The following is a 12480-nucleotide window of genomic DNA, read 5'->3' as shown; positions in this document are numbered from 1 at the left end:
TATGTCTGTCGTATATCTAAATAAAAATATATACACAAACCTTATTGTCATTCATTCCAACCCACAATAAGCGCGCGTAAACCTTTGTCACGATTCGGCGTGACGCCGTCCTCACAGGCTCAATTATCTGCAGTCACACTCGAAGCTGCAGGTGTATGTGTGCCGATACGAAAGCGGCCGCGTGGAACCTGTTGGATGCATTCACACGGTCGGGGGGGGTATTAACCGCTAATAGCGCTGTTTACACCGAGTGGGCCCGCGTTCAACCGCCCCCCCTCGCGGGCACATACGCGAGCACGCTCGCTCCCCCGGCGACAAGAGGTGGCGGTGCAGTTGTGATTAAATTCACGCCGCCGGCTAACATGAACGCAATCGTGTGCGTTGGGAGGCGAGGGAAACAAAAAGACAGAGGAGGGGGGAGGAAGAAAACAAGCAAAAAAACAAAACAAAAAAAAAGTGCAATAAATCTGGAAAGCCAAAGGGAGTTGGAGGATGAAGGGTGTGAGAGTTTGGCGGCTTAAGAGTGGGCGGTGCGCTGGGAATACACAGAGCAGGCAACTGATGATTGTCGCTGGGAACAAAAGGAATACAGCACAGTAAACACCACAACGAAAACCTCTCATTAATGCAAATTAGGGGGGAAAAAAAAAAGTATTGGGGCACGGGACCATTCCACATTGCAATGTTCCAAAAGAGCAATTGCCTTGTGGCACAACAGATGTGTCTCAATATTTCTCTCGGAAATTGTGATTAAACGACGCATTACGGTGGAGAACGCCACTAACGAATGGAGTGCAACTTCCAAGGGCGAGTGATGATATATGAAAATGGCGTCCACGTGTGGATTTAATGAGCAATTAAAATTCGATTTTGAAGCGCGGACGGGTCACTCGGCTTTCTCAAGGGGTGATTGCGAAACTCAAATCTTCACCTCCAAAGCGGTCATTGCTGCAAAGACGCGTGTTGGAGACGTTTTGGTTTGGTTTGGTTCTCTCGGTTCCGCCGTGATAAATTCACTCAATTAGCCCCGTGCGACTGTGACGCGAGCCGTCATGGCAACGGGAGGCAAAACAGAGAGGTGGCGTAGCGAGGCCCGCATTCGAGACCCGAAGAGAGGATTGAGACGCAGCAGTCGTGAGCGTGGGTCCAATTACCACTCCTGAGTCGGCAAGAGAATCTCCGAATCATGAACGAAAGCACACAGGCTCGGTAAATCCCATCGATGCTGAGAAAACAGAAGGCAAGGGAGCAAGATCAAATGCGTACTGCTTGATTTTTGCATGAGAACTTACTGGAACGTTGCCATCCCGCGCCAGACGAGTGAACGGCTCATGAAGTCCCTGAGGAGAAAAAAAACAAAAAGTCTCTTAAATTTGAAGAAATTTGAATGATTAACAAAATCGGCAAGATTATAAAATGAGGCTTCAAAATCGAGAAGGATATATATCTCACCGGGTCGGACGGGGCTTTTTCACGCCGCAACGACGAGGCACTCTAATTGTCCACGTCAGTGCAAGGCCTCTGGCTATACACTGGCTGCCACATCTGACTTAAAAAAAAATAAAATCAACTTGCATAACCGATGTGCACACACTTGCAGCGGACAAGGCGCTCTAAAGGCGGAAAATATTTTAGCATGAAATTGTCGTGAGTTTTTCCAGCAAATGCCACTCATCAACCTCAAAATGGTGTTTTTTTTACATGAATGCAATGCATTTTTTTTTTAACCTCCACCTGTCAAAGGAAGCTCACAGGAATGTTTTTCCCTGTGTTGTATAAAAACGGCACGTCGGTCACGGTTGAGGGATGACACACGCACTTAAACACACAAGCAGAGACAAGTCTGCTGCGAGCGGGTCACTGCAATTTTTTTTTTTTGTGCCAGAGCGCACAAGAATGGAAAAGGGCTGCAGGACGCCTGGCTGAAGTGCTGATATCAGCTGCGTCCTGTTTATTAAACAAATGTTCAAGCATCGGAACATGACAGCCTACACGGGCGGGGGCGAACGCGGCTATTAGCTGACTTGTGCAGTGTTTCGATACGACGGCGTGAAACGTGAAATTAATGGCGAGTGGGCTGGGCAGTGCGGGATCAGATGAGGAGATAAATTATATGCAACAATTTGATTCATTTTCAAAAGAGCCCGAGGTAAGCTTACCTGCTCAGCCAAGTTGGCGACCCCGCTCCCTGCTTGAAGGTGAAGGTCATCCCGCCCTTTGGCACAGCTGGAGTGAACACCCCCCCCGAGGACACAACCTGAGAGGTCCAAGGAGTCAAGACTCAGAACGTTAACAACACCACCGAAGGATACATGAACGCCATCTTCTGCTTTTGTCCTTGGAGAGCGCTCATGTAGTGATGGGAAAAATGGAGCTTCAAAATTGCTTCATGAACCAGTTGTATTTTTGAGTCCTCTAGATGGCACTGTTGGTTTAAATAAAGTTTTTTTTAAAAATGGCCAGTCAGTGTGCTTTCAGGCCAATATTGAACAGATTGCCACCTACTGGTGTCCAAAAATACTACAACTGGTTCACGAAGCAAATTTGAAGCTTCATTTACCCGTCACTACGCTCATGCTAAGCTAGGTTCCGCTAGCATGTGAGCAAGCTAACTATTCCCTAAATGTGATTTAATGACGGAAAAGACCACTTCAAGGTCACAGGAGTTTTATGAGGCGTGCGAGATAGGGACCAAGCGGCATCTCCTCCGCTCTAAATTTATAAACGCTGACTTCTTTAGTATGCACTATGTATTGATTATCGCAATTACACACCATTACGGTTCTATTATCCGCACTGGCTGGCTTTAATTACACTGGAGAGCCAGCGGGGAGCGTGGATGAGGACGATAGAGGCGAGGGAGAGCAGCCGAGAGGGTGCCGCTGGTGTAGGTGGCGACGCAGATAGATGGATGACGCGGCGACACACACACACACACACGCCCACACACACACACACTGCAGCAAACTAATTAAAACAGAAACTTTTTGTTTCCAGCGAGTCGACAGCCAATGAATCTGGTAGCGAATGAATGTGTCCTCAGGGAAGAGGCGGCGAGGAGTTATACGTCCACGCGCACCAGGAACGGAGAGGGAGGGGAGAGGAGAGCCGTTGCCATGGCGACTGAGCATTGCGCCACATCATGCAGCAGTCAATGCGGCCGCACTGTCACTATCGGTGCAAGATTTCACGATGCTAGTGTCGGCTCAGGGTACTTTTATCACGGGCAATAGTGAAGCACGCTATCGCACTGCACTTAGTACATATTATTGAACTTTCTGTCTATTTCGACGCTCTCGCATTGCTCAGCTGATTTTGGCCTGTTTTACTGTCACTTCTCCAAATTCCCCGCACCCCTCTCGGAGAAGCTATGAGCAAAGTGAGGCTTTCACAGTAAGGAGTCTCATGCTTTTTAAACTAACATTGCCTAAAAGTCTGGTCATCCTGAAAGGGGAATTCCACAAACCCCCCCAACCCGCAGTTTTGCGTGGGGGGGTGTCGACACCAGGGTGACGATGTTGACTTTTTGAAAAAACGGTGTGCGACTCTTAAGGGCTGCACCAATAAACCTGACCGGACGTAACTTGGCAAAATATACATTTAATGGCAAAAGGGTGCAGTGCCTCACGAGTTCCAGCAGATGGCGCTGTGATGGAAAAAGCTGTTAGTCATAATTCAAAAATGCATTTTATTTCATGTGACGTCAGTCACAATGAGATTGTAGTCATTTCCTTGCCTCATGTTCCTGCCATTCGCAATGTCCTTCCTCTGCTGTTTTACAAAATTGAAACAGCATAGTTTGCGTTTTTGTCCACTGACACATAAAAGTCCCACCAGGGAGTGAAAGTACAAGTTTTCCTAGTACTGCGTGTCCGGACTGTCCCGTATATCAAAAGGCCACTGATCGTGGACACGGATTTTGTGGAAAGCGGCGCCGACTGCAGCGTAACTAGGTTAGACCTCAGGGGGGGGGGGGGGGGGGGCGGTGGTTGGGGCTCCGGCGCGCAGACAATATCTGCCAAAGAATTATGACGGCCCTGCAACATCTGCTGCCTTCAGAGCAAGACAGACAGTGATGGATGGCCAGGTGTGCCTCCCTGTTTACACTTTGAAACGCTAATCTGTGCATAGATTCAGACGAGTTAGAGGTGCAATGTTAGTTTTGATGACCAGTTGAAAAATGCAAACTAAAAATGCTGGACATGGTTAGTCATCAAGGAGAGAAAAAAACAAACAAACAAAAAAAAAAAGCAGCATCCTGACACGTTTGCGCACGAGCAGCATGAAAAGACAAACTGAGGCGCAATTGTTTGTTTTGGAGGAGAGCCACTGACAGACGTTGTCACTCAGCGATGCGCTCCGTTAACAAAGTGAATCAGTGTGCTTTTCTCGTCACGTCTTTAAGGAAAAAACCTCCACGCTATCCTTGCGTGCTGGCTTGGACGTGGCGGCGGCTGGGCGACGACAGCGGGCTATTGGCTTGCGGGGTCTTGCGTCCAGGCGGGATTGGAGGCAGGATGGGCTTGACGCTGGATCCGGGGCGTCGGTCAGAAAGGGGCGTGATGCCGGCTGGTGTTTGTTGCAGCTGCTTGTCACCTTTAAACGACAACGTGAAGCAGAGAAATGAGATCTAAAATCGACTCGTGATATGAAGTGGGATCTCGGTGGAACAACCTTTGAAGGTATCCGCAGAGTGTCCCGGAGATTCATCTGAGCTGTTGAGGAAAAAAAAAAAACGAGATGACAAGTGGAAGTTAGAGCAGATTCCCAGATGAAAGGAGTCTAAGAATCTTTAACTCCACTTTGTTTTGTTGCCTGGAAACAAAAATGATGGCCCCTGGGACTCAATTAATGGACAGTTACGTGATGCGCGGTGACAATACGTGAAGGAGTCACGCGCAAGCTGGGACGCATCCCGGCGAAGATGAGTGCAGACAAGAAGACACGTCTGGAATCTCCTGCACAAATACTGCGGGGCTGAGTAACGTTCAAAGGGATGACGTGAAGATGAGGCCACAGGGGCATACAGAAGAAAATACGTAATTGTAATTACATTTGGGGTGAGAAAGGGCAACAAAAAAAAAAAATCGCAAGCCTAGAAACAGTGCATCTCAGCATGAATGACTCATTTTTTCCCAAAAATATTTTAGTACATGATAAAGGCGCAAAATTAAAATTTTTTTTTTTTTTACTGTTGTTTATGGTCACTAAAAAACTGTTAATTTGATAATCAACATTTACCAATTAACAGTTGCCGATTAATTGTTGCACGTCCAGCGATAAACCTTGAAGCAACGGATATTTCAACACAAACGTTTGAGCAAAACAAGAATACACACGAGCGTACTGTCTTTATCCTCCTTAGTGAGTCATTTCAAGTAGCGACCGTTTTCATGACTCTATTATACTGCCCCCCGGTGGCCAAGTTGCACGTGGTGACAGTCGCAATGGCACAAACTCAAATTATATTTAAATGAGTTATTAATATATTTAGTATAAAGTAAATATTATAGAGTGAGCGTTATTTTATTAAATAACATTTTGGGGGGGAGGAGTAAAAGTGTATAATTGGTGTTTGTTCCATTGTGTGTTCATTTTGTAGTTTTAGAGGAGGTGAGTGTTGGCGCTGAGTGGAAACACTACAACAAGCCCATCGAATTAGCCTCGCTGCTGCTGGTTTCAGCGGCGAGGCCGCTTCACACTCAAGGTCAGGAAGTCCAAACAAACCATCAAAAAAAAAAAAAACAGGACAAGTGGGCCAATCAAGGCAATTTTGGCCCCCACTCAGAATTAGGCATGAGCAAGCGCCAGTCAAGTGTGTGTGCTGCTTCAAAATGTACCTTCTGATGAGCCAACTGTAGACCCCCGGACTCTTCCCCATGACTGCCTCTCGCACCGGCTGCTCCCGCCTGAGGATGGAAGCCAGCTCCTGGAGAGGAGACACAAGGACGGACAAAAAACAAAACAAACACACAAGAGTGCTGATGACTGGCAGAAGAGAGGATTGGTCGTCTGGTAATTTTTCATCCGAACTCACAGTAGTCTTGCGAGGGGTGAGCGGCTGCTGGGCCTGGGTGCAAGAGTTTCTGTGGAGGGGCTCCGAGGGGCTGAAGGAGGATGCGGCTGGGTGGGACGGTGTGGAAGAGTCTGACCTTAGCTGCTCCGTGGGGGGCTTCTCACTCGCATTACTCTCACCTGAGGCAGGAAAATATTTTTGAGGGCAGCTGTCCTTTCCCCCACCCCCGTAATGACCCCAAAAAAGTTGAAAAGCGCCCTCATGACCTTTAGAGGTCTTCTGTGAGGTTCCTCTTACCGTCCTGGTCCCCAAGCAACAGGTAGTTCTTCACGACCCGCTCCAGCATGTGGTAGGCTCTGTCCCAGTTATCTGCACGCACGCACAAAATATGCTCACGAAGCCCGCCCATCGAGCGGCAATGAAAGCAAAAGCGATGGAGGACGTCAGCGGTGCATAAAAGTGATGAGTGTGCTGCCCTGCCCGCGTGTTGGTCTCATTAAGAAAGCGGCGAAAACGCACCGGCATGACAAACGGTTTGACGTGGTCTTAATACAAAGCGGTAATGGGAATGAAATTGTGCGGTATGGATTTTAGCGAGGCGCGTTCATTTATCGAAGGCTTTATCAGTGACAAGAGGGGGTGGTTTGTTTCTGTGGGGCAGTGCGACGACAGGAAAAAAAAAAAAATCGTCACTTGCTATCAAATTTGCATATCCTCCACAGTGTTGACGTTAATAGCGAAAAGACAGCTCGCCGGTGAGCGTACCGGAACGGATGACGTTGTCGAAGAAGCCGGGCCGCTCCTTGTTGAAATTGTTGTACAGGTCGATGCGCGACAACGCCGCCTCGGTCTGGGCGTCCGTGTAGAGGTTTCGACTCCTCAGCATGGCCTTGTAGTTCTCGGCGATGGTGGGGATGAGCAGGATGTAGCGGGGTTCAAAGACGCTCTTTTTTAGACTCAGCACACCCTGTGAAGATGACAGAGGATGGAAATTGAGACTCAACATGTTTCATTTTATGATTCATGAGGCATTCCGGTTGTGTTGAATTATTTTTATTTTTTGAATTTGCTTCAAATAACAAGGCTACGCACCTCCAAAAAACCAAACAACAACAACAACAACAAAAAATCGTTATTGTTAGCTATTTTACATTTGTCCACAAGAGGGAGCTATTTTATTCCATTCAAAGCATGCAGTTCAATTCCACATCTTTTAGGCGGTTGCCACTGAGGCTTTTGTCGATGTCATTCCTGTCACCTCCAGCTCCATTTGCACGCAGCACGCCAGTCCTTCCCGGGCGACATCTTCGATGGCGTCCCTGCTCAAACCGTACTTGTGGCCGCCGTACTGGACGGTTTGGAGGAAAGCTCCCTGCAAACGGAACGGTCAGCCCAGTTAGGAAGGTGAGGTTTAGTGGACGCAATGTTGAATTTTGTAGAATTCTGGTTTGATTTTTGTACCATGTTGCTGAAACATGCACAATAAAATATTGGAGAGCAAGCAAAGGGAGGGAGGCACGGGAGTTGTGGGCAATAAATTAGGTGTCTGACAACAGAGACAGAGAGGAGGAGAGATCAAGAGGAAGAAGAAAGAACTGCTCAAAGCTTCACGTGACACTTGCCAGAAGCGTGTATGCTCACAAAGTGTAAATCATGGAAAGGGTTGCCACATCCTCATCTGTTTAAACAATCTGACAAGTGTATATGCAAAGAAAATTATACTTAATCAAGATGTATATTTTTTCCAACAAATGGCGCTGGTTTTAACCATTAAAAGTATGCATCCAAATTTCAACCCTTCAGCTGAGAAAGGATAAGAATGAATTCTGATTAACTCATTTACTGCCATTGACGGCTAAAAACGTCAAAGCTTTTTTTTTTATTTATTTTTTTTTTACTACTGTTAATTGGTAAATGTTGATTATCAAATTAACAGATTTTTATTTATTTTTTACTCGGCTGGTAGTGAATGAGTTAATTGCTAAACAGACGCACCCTTTGCACGAGTAGCTCAAACTCTTCCTCGCTGACAAAATAGTAGTCGCTGCCGTTCTCCTCGCCAAAGTAGGGCTCCCTGGTGGTGTGGCTGATCCTGCGTGAGACGTTCATAAAAAAAGACGTCAGCGCCCATGGAAGTGGAAGAAGCGCGTAATTTACGGCGACGAATACCAGACTGACAGCGGGGTTAAGTCTCAATACAAGACCCCTTTGGCAGTGGAATGTGTGTTCAAGAATGGAACACTCACTCCAGGTTTGAATTATTTGCATCTGGTTTTCAGACACTGACCCATATGCAAAGTATTCTTCAAAGTCCTCACAAAGGCGATGGGCCATCTCCTTTTTCCCGCAGCCTTGCGGGCCGGTCAGAACTAGCATCGGATACGGAGCGTCTTCGCTTGGTAAAGTGCTGCATGGACAAACACAACATTTGTATACTGGAATGAAACTTAAAAGCTTTACAGGTGAATAAACAGACAAGATGGATGCATTTTTTTTCTCTCTGCTGGAATAACACCTCAGGTGAATTATCTGCCCGTTTTTTTTTTTTTCTCAAGTGATGTATGAACTTGTCACTTTTTATTGTCTGTGCGAGGAGATAACAGGAAACGCTGCAGATAACCAAAGCGAACAAGGCCCTTGAAAAGTAACGTGGGGAGTTTTTGAAAAGATATGTCAAGGCATGACGAGCAACGGCGCAACAACGGGTTGGCTTGTAAGGACGCGCAAGGAAATGAAGTTTTGTCGGAGGCTCAAATGACGAGGATACCAACGTGTCATAGAGGTGCTGAGGTTGCATCAGCTGATACATCAGCTGGGTCATGTGATCTCTGGCCGCCACCACATCCATGGGAGGGTCGTACTTGTTGATGGACATCACCTGGATTATCAAATATTATTTTTCACAGTGAGAAAAAAAAATTGTGAACAAAGATCTTACTTTCTGAAACAGGCGAAGATTTGGCGTAGGATAGCGCCAAGTACTACTGAAGAGAATTTAATCAATGTCAGATTTTATTTGCCTTAAGTATCTGTGGCAGGTATCGGCAGCCTCCACGAGTATTGATAGCTTAAAATAAACGGGTATCGGACCAAAGAAAATATAGGAAATGTTGTAAAAAATACATGGGAGGACCTTGAAAAAAATTATATTAAATCGCAATATAGAAGAGAAAAAAATGTATTTAGATTTTTTTCCCCCAAAATAATTGTCCTATTAAATAGAAATTGTAATCAGGAAATGAAAATTAAATAAAACAACGCTACGTAGCATCACGCTGTTTAAACATTTAATAGTTATATTCTTTATCATACCACTAGAGGGCGGCCATGTAACAGTAGCGGTACACGTTCTGCTATACATTTTTATTGTTTCTGACAAACCTTCTCTTCAACAGTGACTTTCTCCTGGTCCAACATGGTCAGATGCTGGATGAGGAAGACCACCGACAGCCGGTACTCTGGCTGCTCCTAACACGGAACCACAAATACCAAACATTTGACTTTTCTTTTTGGGCCACTTTTTACAGCCTCCAAATATGGCGTGAAACTTAAATGTTACCTGAACGGGGTTCCCCAAAAGATTCAATTCCCTCAGCAGGAGAAGATTGTGAATATGCTTACATTCCTCGACCTCAGAAATCTGTTGAAATAAATCAATAAATTGTGTCAAAGTGTAGCGTGCACTGACGTTTCATTTCTGTCAGCGCACAAACACCTGATTTCTTTCCAGGTTGATGGTGCCAAGCAGGTGGAGGTTGTTAAGGCCAGCGAGACTACGGATGCGGTTCACGGACAGATCCAGAGTCTGTATCCTCTTCAGGTTCTCCAGACCTTCCGTGCTTTTCAACTTGTTCCCTCTCTGGACACAGACGGAGAAAACGTTTAAGAGCAAAAATTCCCTGTAGTTCAAATTAGAAGTGAGCCGCAGTCACTCTGCAGGGTTCCACGCCACCTAAATTCAGACAGATGAGGCAGGTCAAACAGCTGGCAAGGCGCGCATTCAGCACAAAGCCAAAACCCTCACGGGCACCGGTCGCTAGTTTACATGTTTCGACTAAAGTCATTATCTCGCAGGCTGGCAGGCGTTCGCCGAGCATGAGGACTGGCAAAGGGTCGCTCTCTGCGTGTCGGAAGAGGGCGGGACATGCTGTGGGACAAGTTTGGCTGTTCACTGACGCAGCCTGTCAGCAAAAGTGAGGACAGGATGACTACCGGTGGGCCATTGTAGCCTTGGTGGCCATATGTTGGGATTCGAAATGGGAAGAAGAGAAGAGGAGGCCAAGGTTTCATTTAATGGAGAAAGCGGGATGAATCCCAAAAATTAAAGAAAGTAAACATTTTTTATTCCTTGGTGTTCCACACAGCACAGAACTAGATCCCTTATTTTAGTATCTTATTTGTTGATGTTGTAGATTTTTTTTTTTAATGCAGCACTTTGTTTTTTTTACAAAATGCTTTTAAAATAAAATTGAGTTGAGCTTTTATTTTCTAATAAATTATAATTTGACTAAAAGTGAAATAAAACACACTTCTTGTGAAAAATCCAAGCAAAAATAAATAAGCAGTGACTCTTTTGAGGACTGACCAGGTTGAGGTCTTTAAGCGGCACGTTGTCCAGACTGCAGATGCTGGTGATGCTGTTGTGCGCCACGCTGAGATGGGTCAGTTTACAGCACTTCTCCAACCCGTGGATCTGCTTCAGGCGGTTGTCTGATTTTTAGGGAGTCAAGGGCGCTGCGTGAACACGCATGCATCTCATCATTTGCATATTATAAGGATACGGTCCAAGTCTAGCTTGACGAGCGCCTCGTAGGCCGACATGTCCTTCATTTGTGTCAAAATGTTGTAAGAGAAGTTGACCTCCTGAAAAAACAGCAGGCAGAATTTGACTAATTCCACAAGGATATTCAATTAGCTGAGCATTCAAGGGCGTTGAAAGCCTTTTAAGCATGTTTGGAGTGACGGCAGATGGCATGCGGGCCCGTCATGGGGAATAACACAGCCACCAGTCAAAGTTTGTCTTCTGCTGTCAGCTCAAGGTCCTGCTTGCCGGTACCTTCAGGTTCTTCGGGGGCTCAAAGCCAAAGAAATCTGAGATCTCGTTGTGTGAGACATCCAAGATGACGAGGAAGGGCATGTGGCTCACGCAGGATAAATCTAGACGATGGAAAAGTTTTGAATACCGGTTCATAAAACCCCCAAGAATATTTACTGATTCATGTATTTACCTGCAATTCTGTTGTTTGACAGCTCGAGCTTTTGCACGTGAACATAATTGGACAAAACTGAGATGTTCCTCAGCTTGCGATTCTGGTTAGGAAAAAAAGGGAAATCACCTGAATATTTTTATTTAGGGTTAATGAGTTTTACAGATGCAAGTTACCGGAAGCGCCACATGGTGGTATGGGTGCTGAAGTCCAGTTTTGAAGCGTCCAAAACGGGCCACGCAGCTGGACACCAACCCGACACCTAAAACGACGTCCTGTGATCAGAAATAATGAAGAATAATTAAACATGTACAATTACAGCAGTGTAGCCTCTTGTAATAATTACAGCTATTTAAATTCACTTTAGACTTCAGACGGACTATTAAGAGAATGAAAAAAGAACAAAGTTAGGATATGAGCACGAAATTGAACATAACTTTGTCAAGTCAGATTTTTTTTTAATAGAGCATTTGTATTGGGGCTCATTATCTTGGTGGTGTTTAAGTATCCAGTAGGTGTAGTACATTTAAACAATGCTTTACTATAGATTATGACATATCTATTATTGTGAAATTACATAAACAACCGAGGAATTAACCTGATTTATTAAGTGGAAAGATATTCAAACATAGCACAGTCACGGCAAGTTTCTTCATATAAAGTCACACTTTACCCTTTCCGCCATGTCCACACACCTGGTCGTCTCTTCTGACCACTTAGCTTAATTATTGGTTGGTTATTACAATTATTAAATGACGAAAAATCGTCAAAAATGACAGACTCGGACGCCGTCGTTGTGACGTAATGCAGCTAGCTGTCTAGCAATTAGCACACGCCGTGGTGTCGCCTAGCAACGTGTAGGCACGACGGAGAAAAGGATTCTGGGTAATATAGTTTTCTATAGCTACCCCCCCATTGGGTAGTGAACGGATGAGCAAATAGTCGTAAACGTAATTAAAAACGAATGGGAATGGCTCAAATAAATCGATTTTAATTACACGTTAAATCGAGAGAGATGACGTTACCAAATGTTAATGTTTAAACCGATAGCAAGACGAGAAAGCACATATTTGCAACGCTTGACGTTTGGCGAGTAACTTACCGACTGTGATGTAATCAGGGACACCTGTAGTTTAGTCACATGACCTAATGACGCAATCACGTGTCAAATGACATAGTAACGAACAGGTCGAAAATGTGTTGAATTTAAATTACCAATAATGCTGATGACATAATTATTTTAGTGTTTAAAATTGA

At 45.3% G+C, this 12480-nt stretch overlaps 1 protein-coding gene across 2 annotated transcripts; it reads right to left on the bottom strand.

Annotated features, from left to right (window-relative positions):
• Positions 1-3983: 3983 nt before the first annotated feature.
• Positions 3984-12284, bottom strand: lrguk (leucine-rich repeats and guanylate kinase domain containing). 2 transcript variants are annotated; one of them, XM_088288238.1, is made up of 19 exons: positions 11897-12284; positions 11400-11498; positions 11245-11326; positions 11073-11173; positions 10798-10879; positions 10602-10726; positions 9732-9875; positions 9576-9656; positions 9398-9484; positions 8788-8894; positions 8304-8423; positions 8012-8108; positions 7275-7388; positions 6782-6983; positions 6314-6385; positions 6038-6195; positions 5841-5929; positions 4675-4715; positions 3984-4596 (listed from the first exon to the last, which is right to left on the bottom strand). In XM_088288238.1, the coding sequence occupies exons 1-19, from the start codon at positions 11906-11908 to the stop codon at positions 4421-4423; spliced, it is 1989 nt and encodes a 662-aa protein (XP_088144364.1). In that variant the 5' UTR covers positions 11909-12284; the 3' UTR covers positions 3984-4420. The 2 variants fall into 2 exon arrangements, with proteins under 2 accessions (XP_088144364.1, XP_088144365.1); XM_088288239.1 differs by having other exon boundaries at positions 4550-4596; positions 4675-4710.
• Between the last annotated feature and the right edge of the window lie 196 nt (positions 12285-12480).

Source organism: Idiotropiscis lumnitzeri, chromosome 2, assembly GCF_059441095.1.
Source record: "Idiotropiscis lumnitzeri isolate Australia: NSW breed Sydney's pygmy pipehorse chromosome 2, RoL_Ilum_1.0, whole genome shotgun sequence".
Taxonomy (NCBI): domain Eukaryota; kingdom Metazoa; phylum Chordata; class Actinopteri; order Syngnathiformes; family Syngnathidae; genus Idiotropiscis; species Idiotropiscis lumnitzeri.
The sequence above is the reverse complement of the archived record's forward strand: the minus strand, read 5'-3'. Positions and strand labels throughout refer to the sequence as shown.